The 17,568-nt window shown below is 53.7% G+C and overlaps 2 protein-coding genes across 2 annotated transcripts; one reads left to right on the forward strand and one right to left on the reverse strand.

Annotated features, from left to right (window-relative positions):
* Positions 1–561: 561 nt before the first annotated feature.
* LOC137668878 (MAD2L1-binding protein-like) lies at positions 562–2,515 on the reverse strand. The gene is given in 3 exon segments (XM_068410698.1): positions 562–1,516; positions 2,163–2,467; positions 2,470–2,515. Coding segments are annotated over 3 exon segments (882 nt in total). The 3' UTR covers positions 562–985.
* Positions 2,516–5,385: 2,870 nt separating this feature from the next.
* On the forward strand, positions 5,386–16,512 carry GTPBP2 (GTP binding protein 2). Its single transcript, XM_068411698.1, has 12 exons — positions 5,386–5,650; positions 8,049–8,075; positions 8,703–8,887; positions 9,192–9,300; positions 9,838–10,035; positions 10,317–10,491; positions 11,102–11,321; positions 11,757–11,892; positions 12,301–12,359; positions 13,164–13,335; positions 13,614–13,778; positions 14,206–16,512. Exons 1-12 carry the CDS (start codon positions 5,474–5,476, stop codon positions 14,401–14,403), a joined length of 1,821 nt encoding a protein of 606 aa, XP_068267799.1. The 5' UTR covers positions 5,386–5,473; the 3' UTR covers positions 14,404–16,512.
* Positions 16,513–17,568: the final 1,056 nt, after the last annotated feature.

A 17,568-nucleotide genomic window follows, 5' to 3' on the forward strand; every position in this document is an offset into this window, starting at 1 on the left:
AATGAGGCAGAGAGAGGGCTCCTGGTGTTCTCCAAGCTCAAAACTATCCACTTAGTTTCCTCCTACTTCTATCATCTCATTCCACTCCAAAAGGTCAAAGTTAAAACAGGCACCAAGTGCAGAGGGTTACTTCAATCTTCACCCTCCTTTCACAGGATTTTTACCACCCCATCATGCAAGCTTTGCTAGCAAGAAACTGCAAGCAACCTCACTACCAGTAGCCTCGAGTTTCTCTTCAAATCAGATAGAGCTGTTTGGAGCTGTTAAGCTCATCACATTACAGATACGCGTGCAGCTGACTGAAGGTAACTCCAGCAGACAGCTAGCTCTGACACACTGTGCTCCAAGGGTTTCCCTCCCTCCCTGTCCCATTCTGGACTAGACACCAGGCCAGAAAAAAGGGCTCAAGTTCTACTCCCAAGCAATACATTGGGACTTAGAACAGGAATTTGTCACCTAAAGATAGTGCTGAACTTGATCACACTCCCCTCACCTCTTCTTCACATGTCAGAAACAGAGCCTAAGACTCTAAGACTTCTAAGAGGTAAAGGCCCAGAGGATTAATAATCACATACATTATCTAGAGTCCCAAACAATCAGCTAATGTAGTCATTATTACCAGAGAAACGGCCCCATTAGAACTCTGGAGAGAGAAGACTCTATCCAGTATTTGCCAGCTCAGTAATTATGAGGCAGGGAAGTTTTACTCCCAGCGCACTAATTCATCTCCTGTGCCACAACTCGGGTCCCTAAAGAATCACTGCATCTGTGTGCAACTGTCCCTTAAAGGGTATTTGCCTTCAACAACAATAACTCAGGAGATGAAGACAGATGAACACAGCCCAGCTACACGAAGGCAGCAGATGCCCTGGCAAAGAGATCCAGGCACACAAGAATACGCGGCTCCGTTTGACAAAGTTCTTATCACTTAAAGCAGCAACAAACTTTTAATCAATATTCCCCCAAAAGTTCTACAGAGCCCACGTCATTCACGAAAGCCTTTGAGCGTCACGGGTGCTTGAAACCATACGTAGTCCTCCCAAGGAGAAGTCACATGCAGAGGAGGCGAGGCACTGAGGCTGATGTCTCCGTCACAGGACAAGTTGACAGTTAGTTTCCTCCCTCGGGTCGGCGCTTTATAGTTGAGCTTGGGCCGGAACCAATCAACACCACAGTCGCGGTGTCCCTGGAGCATAACAACAGTGCCCGTGACAGGGAGAACCTTAAGGTCGCTGAAGACATCCGCAACAAAGAGCGAGTGGAAGAGCTTGCGAACGCAGGGTGCAGTTTTCAGGCTCTCCTCGGCACTGCCCTCACAGATACCCTCCAAGTTGAGCTCATAGACCTCCCTGGGGCTCACGACATTGCCTCCCAGTAGAATAAGAACCCGGGGTACCGCTGTCAAACTAAACATTACTTCCAAGTGCTGCAGCACTCCCTCCAGCTCCAGCAGCACCTGCTGGCACTTCTTGCTTGCCAGGTCCATGGAGGGAGCCTTCTTAATCACATCTCCATCCTGGAAAACAAAACAAGAAGAGACTAGTACATTTTGTTATTAGGACATATTAGTCCTAATGCACTCTTCAGAAAGCATGGCCCATCCCAGCCCTGAAAGTTAAGGAAGGTTCAAAGGCCTCTAGGCTCCTTTTAAGAGATATAGGTACCCACATATAGAGTCAGGATATCCAAGAGGAACACAAAAGCCTGCTCTATAGCTGCTCAGATTGAACCCGAATCACACCACTGATGAATTCCCACAAGAATTAGAAACCTCATCCTTTAAACATCAGCTATCACTTCAAATCCACTTCAGGTTTAAAAAAAACAGCCCTTTTCTTAGAGCTCCTTGAGCAACAAACAAAACAGTAACATGCTTTGAGCAGAAGCCAATACAAGAGAGAAACAGAACCTGTTGAGACCTTTAACCGCCCAAACTAAAGCCTTGGGGTTTTTTTTTTTAAATGAAGTTGTGGTACCATTTCAGGCTGCAGCTACAACGAGCGCTTCACTTTGGAAGCAGCTGACACACTAAAACACGAGTTACCGACCGAGAATATGGAGCTGCCAGGCAAAACTCCAGCGCCGCAGCCTCTCCGGCAGGGCCGCCCCGGGGCCCCGGGGCCCCTCCCGGCCGCCCCCCCGCGCCACCACGGCCCCCTCACCCGCGCTGCCCGCCGGCAGAAGTAGGCGAGCTGCTCGTAGGGGAGCGGGAGCTGGTGCCGCTGGTGCAGGACGTGCTTGAGGAGCTCGCAGGCGAAGCGGCAGCAGCTCTCCCGGCTCACGGCGCCCGGGAACACCACGGACACCGAAGAGCTGGCCGCCGCCGGCCCGCTCTGCCAGGGCCTCATCCCGCCATCACCCAGGGCCGGCGGTGCCTCAGCGGGGGTGAGGAGCGGGGACGTAGGAGAGGTCGCTCGGGCGGGAGCGAAAGCGGGAGCAGCCGACACACCGAGAGCCGCCATTTTCTAACTGGCGACCGGGCGGGATTTAAACGGCCGCCGCCGCGGGGCGTCATGGGAGCGGTGGAACGCCCGCCCCGCGCGGCTCCCGGGCGCGCAGGCGCCATGTTTGGTGAGGGCGGTCGGCGCGGAGGTGCCCGGCCCGGCCCGGCCCGGCCCTGCCGAGGAGGGCCCGTGGGCGGCGCAAGCAGAGCGGGCCGGCCCGCTTCTCGTGCCCGGGGCTTGGCAGTCGCGCGGGGCGCTCGGCGGGGCTGGCGACCCCCGCGCTGAGGAGGCCCCGCGGGGGCTCGGGTGGGCCCGGGTGCCCCAGCGCGGCCGCGGGCGCCGCGAGCTCCGGCCGCGTCCTTGCAGGGCTGCCCTGGGGGCCCTGGGAAACAGCTCAGCCGGGGGGTTCCCTCCGACCCGCGCTGGGGCCACCAGAGCACCTCGGCAAGGTGCGCGGCAGGGAGCGGGCAAAGCCCCGGCGGCCGCCCCCAAGCGGCTGAGCTCCCTCCGCCTCCCCCTGGCAGCCCTGTTAGCTCCGGCCTCCCCGCAGAGGACCTCCCCTGGCCTGCGGCGGGCTTTGCCCCGCCCGCAGCAGGGAGGCGGAGGCGGGGAGCGCGCAGCGAGTGGGAGCTGCCGTGTTTGGAAACAACGTGGCCGCAGCCCCATTGGGTGCAGCCTCCAAAATACGGCGAGGTGAGGGCGGTCGCTGCCGGGGGGTGGCGGGAGCAGCCGCTCCCCGGTGTTGACGGCGGTCGAGGTTATTTATCGAACATGTACAGGGTACATGCACCTATTCCGGGTAAAGTACAGGTGGCCCGTCCACCCATCGTCATAGTTGGTAAATGTGACAGCGTCATGATATTTGTAATCATCACGAGTTCCCAATTCGTCCCGTTTAATTAAAGTTAGAATATGTACAACAAAAGTGAAACAGTGAAACATGCAATAAATACATAAATAATAGTGCAATACATAAATAGCGCGAGATAACTTATGTTAAAGCGCGCCTTCCCTGCAAACATGTGGACAATGTCCACTGAGGTGAACAGAACCCTGTCTGACAGTCGCCGTGTGACCTTGTCCTGTTGGGTTCTCAAAAGCCCAAGGTTTTCAAGTAATTCATAATTGCCCTCGTGCCATTTCCCCCTTGCTCCCAGTGGGAAACCCACGTATTTGATTGTGCTAGCATTAGTCAACTCCTGTATCTCGTCGGTTAAATGTTTGTACTTGTTAACTTTTTTCTGCCGTGGCATCTTTTAGAGATGTCGGTTTACTTTCATACCAAATTGTGACATCAACTACATACACCTCTGTTTCTTTGACAAATATTATATCAGGTTTAAACAATTCTCCTTTCTCGTCCCTTATTAAGGGTTCTTGAAAGGTTAGCCAATCTTTCTTTTTCGCTTCGCCAATTAGTAACTCACATATTTGGTTATGCCTTTTTATTCTCGCCCCTTGTACCCCCGGGCAGTAGCCAATTACATGTGTGCTAGATTCGTTCTCCGCCTGACAACGTCAGCAGGATTTTATCTGAGAAACTTGCCTGCCCCTCTCAAGAAACTCTCTCGTAGGATATACGTTAGCCCTTAGTTGTAGTGCTGTGAGCAGATTTCTGTGAGGAATGCCCTTGGAGTATTCTATCAAGCTATTACTGATTTTATCCCTTTCAAAGTTGGAGATACCTCGGCCCTGGGATTGTAGTTGGGTCCAGTTACTGAACTCTCGTTTGCGCCAATTACAAGGTCTCGGATATATTGTCTTTGGTGCAGGTAGTTCCCACTCCGATTGATCTTCTTCCACGCCGCTGTCGTCCTGCAGCATCACACTTGTCCTGGCGTCCCATATAGATGGCATCTTCTCCTTATCACTGCCGGCTGTTACCCATAATCGTTTGAAGTCTTTCTCGATGTTCTCGTCCTTCACAATGGTTCTGATTATTTCATCTGAAGATTGAGCTAGTCTGTGCAATCTTCGTGCCCGTATACTGGGAGTTAGTCCCGTCATTCTCGTTAGCCCCAGGCCTCCATCTTTTGTGCTGGAATATATGATGGCATCGCAAGTGCTCGAGGGTAGGTGTAGCCATTCCTTGACTGTCGATCTTATGGTCAGGTCGAGGTTTTCGAGGTATGTAGTTTCCACATCAGCTTGGTCAGCCAGATATATGGGTCGGGGGATGGTATAGCCCTTCAAGATGTTGACTTTCTGCAATGGTTTGAGTGTTGTTCTCCCGAGGTTACTTTACAGCAACCTTGGCTGCCCGTTAAAAGCGCCGAAGAGTGCACAAGTTTTACAGACGCTAATCAAGCGCCTCCCTCCCCAAGGGATGCGGCAGAGAAAGACGAGGCTTGGTGGCGGTGGTATCAGAGACTGGCAAAGCGCTCGGTGAGGAGATGTGGTGCACAGCAGGAGGGTGTTTTGCTGTTACCCTCCCTCGGCAGGAGCTTCAGGCGCTTTTGGGGTAGCGCCGCGCTGGGCTGCTGCGGCTGTGTAGTTACGAGGTACCTCCAATGCCAAACGCCTTCAGAAACGTTTCGGCTCCCCGACGCCACTCAGAACGGCTGCCGATAGCCCGCTGTCACTGAACGGGAGACACCCGGGGCTCTGCCCCGCCGCAAAGCCCGTGAACTGCCCAAGGGATAAGCCGCGGGCAGCGGCACGTCCCGGAGGGCACGGCCGTGGGAGCGGGGGCAGCCCGCGCGCTGCTCGCTGCGGGCGCCAGGCGGTGCCGCCTCCCTCGGACTCCAACTCCCATCGGCCCCCGCGGAGGGAGCCCGTGAGGGAGCGAGGGCGGGGCGCGGGGCACGCCGGGAGCTGTAGGTGGGCGGCGGGCAGGACTCAGTTTCCCGTGGCGCCGCGCGGCGCTTGCCGACGCCGGGGCGGCGGGGCCGGGGCCGGGGCCGGGGCCGGGGCCGGGGGGGGACGGGCGGGGGTGGGGCCGGGGCGGGGAGCCCGGACAGGGAGCCCGGACAGGGAGCCCGGACGAGGAGCGGACGCCGCACCGGGGCGGCGGGGCCGCGCCGGCCGCCATGGACTCGCGGGTGTCGGAGCTGTTTGGGGGCTGCTGCCGGCCGGCGGGCGGCGGGGCGGGCGGGGCGCTGCGCGGGCGTGGAGGGGCCACGCCCGGCGGCGGCTCTAAGGCGAAGAAGAAGAACGGGCGGAGCCGGGGGGGGAAGGCCAACAACCCGCCGTACCTGCCGCCCGAGGTGAGTGTCCCCCGGCCGGACCGACGGCCGCCGCGTCCCGTCAGCCGCAGAGGGGGCTCCCTTGCCCCGGGGCCTGGCGCCGCGGGGCCCGCGCCGCTCCTGTCAGGACTGGGCTGGGCTGGGCTGGGCACGGGGGCTGGGGGCGCCGCCGCTGCGGGGCTGGAGGGGGCGAGGGGCGGCCCCCCAGGCGGCTCGGTGCGACGCGGCCTTGTGGCCCCGCGGCAGAGCTGGACCCTGTCAGGTGTGGTCGTGGGTCAGGCTGGAGGCAGCTTCTGGAGAGGGTCGGCCGAGGGTCGCGGCGGTGGTGTTGCGGGGTCGTGCCAGGGTCGGGCTGGCAGCCTTGTGGGCCGTCCTGCAGCAGGCAGCCCCAGCCCGGAGAGCAGTGTGCCCTCCTGGCCCCTGCCCTGCTCTCTCCTCCGGGGCTTGACGTGGCGGCGCGCAGTGCTCGTGCCCCCAGTGCCAGCGAGCTCCCTGTGTGGTCCACCAAATCCTGTCTTGTTCATAGTATCTGGCTGCCTGGCATCAGTCTGTAGGTGCTTTGCTGTCTGGGAACTAAATAGCTTTGCTCAACTCGCAGTCCTGAGCATCCTGTTCGCATCTTTCCCTAAGAGCGGACCTAGTGGGTCTAAGTCCCTTTGCAGCTGCCAAACTCATAGACATTGCTCAGTAGGTTCTAGTGTCTACCTTCCCAGCTAATTTGGCAACTGTTTTCTTACATGGAGAGGCAAACGGTATTGACAGAGTGTGAGGCACTTGTCTCTTGCAGAAAGAAATAATGGCATTGGTAGTAAGTGGGTGTGTTAGTTCAGGCAGCTGGAACCACACTAACAGGACTGCTGCTGTGGGGAGCATTACATTGCCCCAGCGTCGATTGCTTGGCCCCACTCAGTGAGCTTTCTGTAAAATATATATAAGCCTGCACTGGGAGGGAACAATTCCTCCACGAGGTAGGGCTGTGACTCTTGGCAAGAAGGAAGAACAGCGCTTTGCTACTGTTAGATCTTCTCCACGGGCAGGATTGTCCCCTGCAGCCGCAGTTTATGCTTTGGTCCTTTCAGCTAGAGGCTGGACAGCCCCCTGTGGTTTCAGCACAGCTTCCTGTCCCTGGCTACCCTATGCAGTATGTGGCCCAGCAAGTCTGGGCTTGTTGCTTTTCTAGTCTCAGCTGCCTTGAAAGAGACCCACCCCCTTATTTAGAGGACAGCACAGTATGTGAATGCAATGTTTTCCTTAGAGCTGGAAAGCTGGTAGATGGTGAGAGAGGCAAACCTTCCTCAAGTACGATTTTCTCGCTGCGTAGCTCCGCTGCTCAAGAGCTGAGCTGACAGTTCAGAACTTCCCTCTCTTGGCCTTTTGCCACCATAAGCACCGCTGTGGTTAGGAGCTGAGCTAGAAGGCAAGGAGAGGCCTATTGCCTCTCCTGACATGCAAATCGATGTCCAGAGGAAAAGGAAGTGCTTAGTGTTGGCAGCTCAGTTCAGTCTGCCAGAGAACCTGGCCTCCTGCACGCTCCAGCCCTTTCTCAGTGGTCCTTCGACCAAATCAGTGGGAAAGTTACTTCAATATTGACAATACGTTCTCTTCAGAAGGTGGAGCCTGTTGTAGCTGGAGTGGACTTGATGAGTACCTGAGCCTTTCTGGTTTAGACTGTGACAATTCTTTCTGGCTCCAGCGCTTGCTGGGAAAGTTCCCCTGAGCACGTTGTGCGCAGACAGTCAAGATCAGGTCTGGTTCTCCCGAACTGCCAGGCCAGTGACCAACTTGCTGTACTGCAAAAAAGTCAGTAGCATGCTTCCTTATGTCTGTAGTCCTTCTCTCTTGCAGAAATAAGATATGCGAGGATAGGAGAAGCAGTCAATGAAAAAATAATTGAGTGAGGGAGGGTATCAGTGTGCAGGAGAGGAGACGGTGGCTTTTGTCCCCAGTCCCCTGTTTCTGTGCACATTGGGCAGATGGAAGCTGCTGGATAGGGTGGGGATGGGATGCTGTGGGTGGCAGTGTGGGTCATGGATGGGTGAGGGGGTAGGCTGTTAATTATCTGCTGGCCAGTGCATTTTGAAACTGGAAGTCTCTCTCTGACTGTTAGACTGGCCCTATTCTTTATTGGCAGTAAAAATATCCCCCAAAAGCAGTATTACCCCCTGTGTCACTCTCTAGTTTTATCCTGTAGTTTTCATCATGTGGGATGCAAACATGAGAAACAAACCTAAAGTAAGTTCCAGTTGAGTGTAGGAATGAATGGCCGAAGAGGCTATGACCTAACACAGTATATTTCTGCCTTTTTCCCTCTCTCTGAAACTGTCAGCAAGAGCTTCAGAATATCCAGGCAGCTGATGCCTATAGAAGTCCCTGCTGGCACAGCATCTAACCTTTCTGTCTTGTTTCATTCTCTTACCAGGCAGAAGATGGGAACATCGAGTACAAGGTGAGCCTTTTGAGGTCTTCCTCCCAGAGGGTTATTTTGCAGTGAGTAGCTTCACCAAAGACAACATATGGGGAACATGTCCAAGGAAGGGACAGAAAAGTGAACACTGTACTAAGGAACTATCAGTCATCTTCTGGTTTTGTGCCTAGCAATACCCAGTGAGCTGAGCTGGAAGAGTTTGATCTCAGTGCTCATTTTTAGGAAACTGTTTTAGGAGATGAGACCCACTGTGTTTTTCCTGAAATCTTCTTCCTTTTGAGAGTGAGCTGCAGGTGTCCCTGATAATAATTTGACACTTTCTTGTGGCTGTTCTGCTATTTGCACTTACTTGGCTCCTGTGTCACAGATAGGTCCCACAGTGCTGTCTTTACCCCCACAGCAGGCAGGGTACAGATCCCTTTGGCAAGATGCAGGAAAGTTCTGCTACCATATGTATGCACCTTTGTGAAACTCTTTCTCGCCTGTCCTGTGGCTTCTGTGCAGACCCTAACATGGGCTATGTTTTCTAGTGGTGGGTCAGAGTTCGGGGCATTGCTTGATGGTGTTGGGTTAGGGAGTTGCTGGCTTGGGCAATGGGATTCCTTCTGCATCCAGGCTGTGACTGTAACTACCCCCTCCGTTAAACAGCTAAAGCTAGTGAATCCCTCGCAATATCGCTTTGAGCACCTGGTGACACAGATGAAGTGGCGACTACAGGAAGGCCGAGGTGAGGCTGTCTATCAGATCGGCGTGGAGGACAATGGGCTGCTGGTGGGCCTCTCAGAGGAGGAGATGCGTGCCTCACTCAAGACACTGCGCCGTATGGCAGAGAAGTACGTGTTCCCTTTCATCTGCAGGACCCGCAGGCGTAAACAGCCTCGAGTAGAGAGGCTCAGCCCCAGGAGTCCCCTGAGGAGCTGGTGGCTCCATTCTACAAAGCCCCTGTATGACTGAAATTCCCTCATCATATGGCTCTGGAAATACGAAGGCAGTTACAGGGCTTTTGGCTGGAAGCTTGAGGCTCCTTCCCTGCTATCCCCAGCTTTCGTCCCATTCACTTTGCCAGCTGTGATTCTAGAGGTACAAAAGCTGCAGAGTGCAGGTGTGTCTCACTCCTTCCTTTCGTGTTCGTGGCAGGGTTGGGGCTGACATTACGGTGCTGCGAGAGAGGGAGGTCGATTATGACAGCGACGTTCCAAGGAAGATAACGGAGGTGCTTGTCCGAAAGGTGCCTGACAACCAGCAGGTAGGGACCTGCAACTTGGCCGTCCTCTCCTGCTGGAGACTTAGGGGCTTCATACAAGCAGCTTCTTTTTGGGATGGGAGCCCAAACCCTAGAAGCTATTTGTCATAGATTGGCCCATAGCAGATGCTTTAAAGAGCTGCCAGAGGGAGGCTTGATGATAATGCTTTTCATCTCCAAGATTGCGGTTGAGGCAGATACCAGTAGGGGATATGGCCTGGATCAGAGGTGAGAAATTATTTCTCTTCTATGGCAACAGTTCTGATGCAGGCCAGTGTGCAAACACAGAAGAATTTAGAGTTCCTGCTGCAGCAGATGACCTTTTTTGTGATATCAAAGCCTGATGTATCACATCACAACTCTAGAGAGTGTCTCACAACTCCTCAGCAGTGGCTTGCTGGAAGCAGGAGCAGAATTTGAGCAAGATTACACCACACGGTGTCCATCGTGGAGGGAAGCTCCCTGAGGCACATATCCGCTGCCAGGCACCTGGCACAGCAACGGTTAAGTTTCATGATTTCTCTGTTCTTCTTCCTGTAGTTCTTAGACCTGCGAGTAGCTGTGCTGGGGAATGTGGACTCAGGGAAGTCAACCCTGTTGGGTGTCCTGACGCAAGGAGAGCTGGACAACGGGCGGGGCAGAGCACGCCTCAACCTCTTCCGGCATCTCCATGAAATCCAGTCGGGAAGAACATCAAGCATCAGCTTTGAGATCCTCGGCTTCAACAGCAAAGGAGAGGTGAGAGAGTGGGCTGCTGAACTCGGAAGGCTGGAGGAGAACAGGACTACCCTCCTGTTACAACTGTGAGTGGGACATGAGGAAAGAGAGGTGGCATAGCTCTGTGTCCCTTTAGCTCAACCTGAGTGCTACTTGTCCATTTGCAACAGATGTTGTTTCTTGCACCCATGGTGAATGATCTCTCCTCACTAATTCTGAGGTCAAAGTGGATAGATAAGAGCTGGGTTTTCTTCACTTGCCTGCTGGGGCTCCTTCTCTCACCAAGTCCTTATGTTCCTTAGGTGGTCAATTACAGTGACTCCCGAACAGCAGAAGAGATCTGTGAGAGTTCTTCCAAAATGATCACTTTCATTGACCTGGCTGGCCACCACAAGTATCTGAAAACAACCATCTTTGGCCTCACCAGCTACTGCCCGGACTTTGCTATGCTGGTGGTTAGTGCCAACACAGGCATTGGTGAGTGTTGCCTTGCCTGCATGGATTGACAGCAGTGTGTTAAGAGAAATGGAGAATGGGGGGAGTGGGTCCTTGTTAGCTGGGAACAGTTGTCAGAAAAAAATATTAGTCTGGAAGCCTCTACTGATTTCTTGTAAGCCCATGCCTGGGAGGGGAGCCGAGCTGGGATCCTCTTACCAGCTGTAGACCACATTAAACTGTACCCTGGACAGAGAGGCTTTGTTTGGAACTCGAGGCTGTGCTTGTCAGAAAAAAAAAACAACTTTGACATATTCTTAGGCGTGTGGAATCCTGAAGCCTTGTAAAAAGGCAGCTGGAGTTTCCCCACAATTTTCCTTGACATTTTTGTGGCTGTTTTCTGGCAAACTTCAGCCCAAGAATGAAAACTACTACATCTTTCCGAAGCAAACAGATCAGTCACAAAAATTCGTGGTGTTTTTTATTTTTCTGGACTGATGTTTGGTTTTGTTTAAAAGAATAATTTTGCTTTTTCATTGCCTGATGAACTAAGCAGTTAAGTGAAATTTCTACAGTGGGCCTGTGGGAGAGCCAGGAGACAAGCAACAGTGGTGACTGCTACTGCACCTGCGCTCTCTCTTGTCTCCTGTAGCAGGCACAACGCGAGAGCACTTGGGCTTGGCCATGGCCCTCAAGGTCCCCTTCTTCATTGTCATCAGCAAAGTTGACTTGTGTTCGAAAGCCACCGTGGAACGGACAGTGAAGCAGCTGGAGCGAATCCTGAAGCAGCCAGGCTGCAACAAGCTCCCCCTGCTTGTGAACTCAGATGATGATGCTGTTACAGCAGCACAGCAGTTTGCACAGTCTCCCAAGTAAGGGACAATTTCTTTCTTTTGCTGGGAGCAGACAATTCTGACTGGGCTGCTGTGTGGAGCTGGGGAAGGGTGACCACGGGGGAGGTGACTGCATCTTGAACATCTCTGCTCCTTATCAAGTTTCCTACCTTTGCATTCCCCAAGAAGGCATTTTCCCCTCCCAGGCCTTTTTCTGGGCTCTGGGAGCAGAAGGTGCCCGAGGCTGCACTGGAGTTACTTCTCCATGACAGAAGTGTGGGCTGGCAGGGGATTGGTGTCTCAACCAACCATTGAGGCAGGGGTTACTGCAGACCTGTACTTAGCCCATGTGCCCTCCTGCTCTGGCCATTTATCGCTGTAGTCTCTGTCCTCTTGCTAGACTCAGTAGATTCAGAATCACACTGCAGCTGCGCTCTGGCCTTCTGCTTATTCCTGTCTGTTTGTGTCTGACAGCATCACCCCAATCTTCACACTGTCCAGCGTTTCTGGGGAGAACCTGGATCTCTTAAAAGTCTTCCTCAACATCCTCCCTCCACTGACCAACAGTAAAGAGCAGGAAGAACTAATGCAGCAACTGACAGAGTTTCAGGTGTGTAAGGGTAGATTGTTTCCAGTTCTGGTACCGCACTCCTTGCTGTGATGTGTGACAAACATCTGGGGCTCTAGACACTGTGGGAGGGACGTGGTGAACTCCTGGGCTATCGGGAGACATTAAAGTAAAGAAAGGACAAGCTCCTCGAAAAAAGCCTGTTCGGCTCGGCTCTGTCCTAACCAAGGGATGCCCATCTCAGGGATAAGATCGTTTCTCTGGTTGGCACTTAAAAGGCAGAGGTTCCTCTGATCAGAAGGTAGTGGGAGCTGGTGAAAGCTCCAAGATGGTGTCTTACGACCAGCAGAGAACTCACCTCCCTCCACACAAGGGGCAGGCACCTTGTTCTCATTCTGGAGTGCTATTTCACAGCTGTCTGAGCAGCTTATTCTTGTTGCCTTGCTGCAGGTTGATGAAATTTATACTGTGCCAGAGGTGGGAACTGTTGTGGGAGGAACCCTGTCGAGGTAAGTGAGGCCAGGCAGACAAGAGTGGGTGTGAATGGTTGCTGGAGTTCCCACAAGGATAGAGTCACCCGCTGGAGATGGAAGCAGTGCAAGGCTCAGTCCTGACTGCTGCCAGATGACGGAGCCAAGTGGGGGTAGAGCCCTACATGGTGCTGGGAGGTGCCATGAGCGGACCATTGGTCATGTGCTGGCAAGCAGAGAGTCTGCTCTAAAGTTGCTGGATTAGGAATGTGACCTGTAGCATGCAGAAGGAAGGTATGCTGGGACCCAGAGTTGGCAGAAGTTAGCCATGATCCCAAGGCATTGCTTTCTTCTTTCCCCAAGCAGGGGGAGAAAATGTAGAGGGCAAGTCCTCTGATCTGAAGCCTGGGAGAGTATCTCACATTCAGTGCTGTACATGGGGCAAGTAAAGCAGAGGTTAACTGCGTGCTACCCCATGAGAAGGCAGCTGTCTCGCAGTGTTCAGGAGTGATCAGAGCAGTTTGGCTACCAGCACATCCATGCAGAACAGGCATCAACTGCAGTGTCTCCAGCAGAAACAATGCAGTGTGGCAGAGCCCTGGGTCCAGAATGGCCCTTGTCTGAGGGATACCTGGTATTCTTAAACGTGATAGTGTGGCTTTCGCTCCTACTGTAGGAAATCCCTGTTTCCACCAGCTTTGCATCCCTGTTAGTTGGTCCCAGCTAAGAGTCCAAGGACACTCACTTCCTTGGCCCTGGGGAGTTTGTGCAGGTTGATCTTGGAGGGTGAAATTTCTTCCTTGTCTCCTAATGAACTCTGTCCCTCTCTTGTGCCCTGGGCAGTGGGATCTGCCGAGAAGGGGAGAACCTGGTGGTTGGTCCCACTGACGATGGGAAGTTCCTCCGGCTGAAAGTGTGCAGTATCCAACGCAACCGCTCAGCCTGCCGTGTGCTGCGGGCCGGGCAAGCAGCAACGCTGGCTCTCGGACCCTTCGACCGCTCCCTGCTGCGTAAGGTGAGTCCTGCTTTTGCCAGGTTCCTCACTTGTCCAGTGAGCAGGACTAGAGGCTTCCCTGGAGATCTCCCATGGGTAGGGTGGGAATGAAGTAGAGATGTTTGCAGGAAAGTTGCTGGAAGGGGAGGAAACGGCCAGCCTATGAAGTAGGATCAGTACAGGGCTGAGAATGGGATGCAAGCCCAAGTCCCAAAGTGGAAATGTGTTTGTGTTTTTGGGGGCTGTTCAGAAGCAAGGGGACTGTCCCTAACTGGTCTGAGCTTTGGGTTGTTGTGCAGGGCATGGTCATGGTGAGCCCAGAAATGAACCCCACCATCTGCTCAGTGTTTGAAGCCGAGATCGTGCTGCTGTTCCATGCCACGACTTTCCGGAAGGGGTTTCAGGTGACGGTGCACGTGGGGAATGTGCGACAGACCGCTATCGTAGAGAAGATCCATGGAAAGGTAAGCATGCAAGGAAAGGGGAGAAAGATACACCTCCCCGTGGGGCTTGTTGGGATTCCACCATGCCTTCTAGTAAAGCTAGGGGCTGCTGGTATCTTGAGTAGCCCTGTTCGTTCCTAGGAGCACACTCCATTCCTTTAATCCTGCCCAGTTGGTTGATTTTCTTCCCAATATGTTCAAGAATTCCCTCCTCACAAAACAAGCCGCGTGATGGACTACAGCAAGACCATGAAGGGAGGTGAACTCTCCATTCTCCAGAGCTTGTGTCTTCCTGTGTCCCCTTATACATACAATAATGGGAAGCGCTCAAGCCATGCAGTCTGAGGGAGGCGACCTGCTCGTTTGCCTCATCTTAGCATCTGCATGCACCTCACCTGCATGCATTGGTGTGGTAGATGGGTCTAAGCTCTCCCCTTTTTCTCTTCAGGACAAGCTGCGGACAGGAGAGAAGGCAGTCGTCCGTTTCAGGTTCATCAAGCATCCTGAATACTTGAAGATTGGAGCCAAGCTGCTTTTCCGTGAAGGAGTCACCAAAGGCATTGGGCATGTCACTGACCTCCAAGCCATCACCACCAAAGAAAACGGCTTGGAGGAGTCCCTGGGGCCTGGGCAGCTGAGCTTCTGACTACCACCAGGTCAGAAAGATCTCCACTCACCAGCAACCAGGGAGAAGGATGGAAGCTCCCATGGCGTTCTCAGTGATGCCTGGAGCTGCTGCTGTCCCATTCTGGCATGGGAGTCCCTCCTCCGCACTGTGAGATGGAGCCTGGGAGAGTTTCTCACATTCAGTGCTGTACATGGGGCAAGTTAAGCATGTTCTCCACATCGCCTGCAACTTCTGTTACCCTTCCCTCCTTCAGAATAGATCAGAGGCACCTGTAAACCTGGGCAGGCAAGTTCTGGCTTTGTTTACTGTTTGAAAATTACTGGTTGGGAGGAGCAGAACCCTTGAAGACTAACAGTGAAGGGATGTTTTTCCATCTCTGACACAAGATCTGGTCCCATTTCTGCTCTCTGAGCACTGGGTTGATGACAGTCCTCTTTTGAGACATCCTGCAGCACACCCCTCTGGGCAGGGGATGGAAGAGGCCCTGCTACCCACAGCAGGGTCTTGGTTGAACCTCTCAGAATGTGTTCAGGACACTTTTTAACTGTTTTAATCTTGGTTGGCTTTAATCTGCTGTGTGTCCATTTGTGTGTTGGTTTTGCATTACTCCAATCTGAGTGTCTTACTGTTGGACAAGTGTTTTGTGCCCCACTGACATGTACACACTCCTTCAGCATCCCGCTTTCTGACTCCTGGGAAGCTGTGGCTGCTCCAAGTGGCACAGCCTCCCGACATAACGGTGTGAAGGCAGACTTTGCACTTGCATCTGTTCCTTGCAGCAGCTGGGCAGGAGGCCATTCTGTGGAGCTGAGCAGGGCCTGGGCCTGCTCTGGCGCACGCAGGTTGTTGCCATGGATGTTGCCACCTTCATGTCGGCAGCAGTGGTTTGCAGTGGGCTCCTTGGTGTGGTTGTTCCAGGGCCCAGCCCAGCTTGCTCCTCACATGCTTGCCTTAATGTGTGAGGAGGACAGGCTGTGTTACTGACACAGAACCAGGTGACTTCTATCGTTTGGATGCAATTTGACAGTGGCATGATTTTATTTCTGTTTCTCCTCGAGAAAGACTTCTTTTCTTTCCCTTGCCACTGGGGTTTGTTGTCAGAGGAGAGCTGGTGTTGCCAGCAAGGACTCTGTGCACAAAGAGTAGAGCACGTTTGTCTCCCACTCGCTGTCCTGCAGCTCCCCTGCGTGACTGTTACTCCAGCCCACTCGTAGCCTGGAGGGTGCAGCAGGGGCTGTATAGCTGTACATAGGCTTTTGGTTTTATTGTTGACTGTTAAACCAAATGTATCAGCTGTGAGCAACAGGCCTTCAGCCAGCCCTGTCGCATGGCATGGTGGCCTGCCAGCCCTGACCGAAGAGAAGGACGAGGGCCTGTGATAGCACTTGGACACCTAAACAAGTGCTGACAGCAAGTTCTGCTTCTGGGCTGCTGGCACAGGCCGTGCCTGTAGGGCTGAGGGGCCTGTGCTGATCTCTGGATGTTGCAAACCCGTGCTCTCCACTGAGCTTGGCTCTAGCAGGTGGGAGGTGGTGGCTGCACCCTGCAAAGAGCATACTGAGGCATGGGGAAGCTGGTGAAATGGTGGTATATATGAAGGGATTCAGAGGCAGTTCAGTAGTGACCTCTCCCTTGAGGGGAGCGCTGACCCAGCTGAAAGCTCTGCTGCTTCTCCATCAGCCCAGCAGTGAGATAGGAGCTGTTGCCTCAGGGTCACTGCTCAAGCAGGATCCCTCTTTCTTCCCATCCTGGCAGTGGTCTGGGTGTTATGGTGACATGGTCTTTCACCCATGTCTGCAAGAAGGACAGGCCCCAGCTGGCAGCAGGCTCTTCCCTTTGGTGCTAGTGGGTCACAAAGAAAGCTGCCTGGGTGTGGGGGGGATTCCAGCTGTTTGCAGCAGCCCTGGTGTTTTCTGCCCCAAAGCGGGCATGGGGTGCTGTGACCTCTGAAATAGCTGATGGCTGTTCTCACCTCATCCCTGCCATCTGTGGCATGACTGTTCTTGGTGCCATGCTCTTCATTTCATAATTGCTGTTTTGTTGTCTTGAATTTTTCTAATGCTGGGGGTTGTCCCTGTTCCCCAAGCATCTATATATAAATGTACAGAATAAATATGTTTTATTGAGTTTGCTGGCTGAGTTGTACAAGGAGCGAGGGTGGAGCTGGGCTCTTGCCCTGCTGCCCTTGGAGCTGGGTCGCGGTTGGAGAGGGCTGCCCTTCACCCCTTCCTAAGCTTCCTGCATTCAGCCCTATAAATACCGTCCTGTGGTGTGGAAGGAATGCACGCGTGCTGCTGTTTACAACCGTGCTCTCCTGGCTTATCTGAGCAAGCCTGGGTGTGCAGGCTGGGGTGACAGGCAGCCACGTCACCCTGAGCACAGCACTTCAGGCTGTTGTGGGCGGAACAGGCTGTGGCTAGTGCTTCCTTGCAGCCACAGATTCCCCCAGAGCCTAATTAAAGGGATGCTTTCTAGGGCACGCGTCTACCCGGTGGTTTGTTTTTAAAATAGCTTCGACCTGATCAAGGGGGCTGTGACTGCCTTCTCTCCATGAGAACAGGTTGTTCCCTTTGGACAAGCAGAGGCAAAAGGGCTTCCCTGTGGAGGTGACTTGTGTCACTGAAGGGATTTGCCTGTTCTCAACTTGTTTTTGTGTCAGGTAGTGGCATCTGCAGAGTCCGGTCCTGCCAGACACTTAGCAAATGAGACGTGCCACTGTGACAGGAGTGTGAGGCAACCCTGCCAGACTGGTTGCTATTTCTTTTTACGTGAGGACTTTGGGAAACTTGTCACTTTGCAACATGAGGACTGTCATTAACGGGAGTGACTCCGTAATTCCTTCCTGTGCTGAGTACCAGCCGCACTGCATGCACCAGAATGAGCTGCTTGTGCTTCATGAAATCTTGCAACAACCGTGTTGTCAAGTATTAGACACCCACTGACAGTAGCGTAGCAGCTTCCCAGCACAGGCTGTGTGCTGGAAGGAGAGCAGCTCAACAGCTGCAAGAAGGATGGTGCAGTTCAGAAAAGGGGAAACAGCACATGCAAATAGAGCTGCACTTTGCATCATTATCTGCTGCCTGAAAGGCGCTCTCCCCCTCTCAGGGAGGGGAAGCCTGCAGCTGATGAAACTCCCTGCAAAGTGAGAGAGCTGACCCCACCCAGTGCTGCCTTGACGTGGCA

The sequence above is a fragment of the Nyctibius grandis genome, chromosome 1, assembly GCF_013368605.1.
Source record: "Nyctibius grandis isolate bNycGra1 chromosome 1, bNycGra1.pri, whole genome shotgun sequence".
Taxonomy (NCBI): domain Eukaryota; kingdom Metazoa; phylum Chordata; class Aves; order Nyctibiiformes; family Nyctibiidae; genus Nyctibius; species Nyctibius grandis.

Coding starts and splice junctions, on each gene's coding strand:
- GTPBP2 (XM_068411698.1), top strand. CDS start 5,474: ATGGACTCGCGGGTGTCGGAGCTGTTTGGGGGCTGCTGCCGGCCGGCG. Junction 10,036..10,316: donor GCTTCAACAGCAAAGGAGAG/GTGAGAGAGTGG, acceptor TATGTTCCTTAG/GTGGTCAATTACAGTGACTC. Junction 12,360..13,163: donor GTGGGAGGAACCCTGTCGAG/GTAAGTGAGGCC, acceptor TGCCCTGGGCAG/TGGGATCTGCCGAGAAGGGG.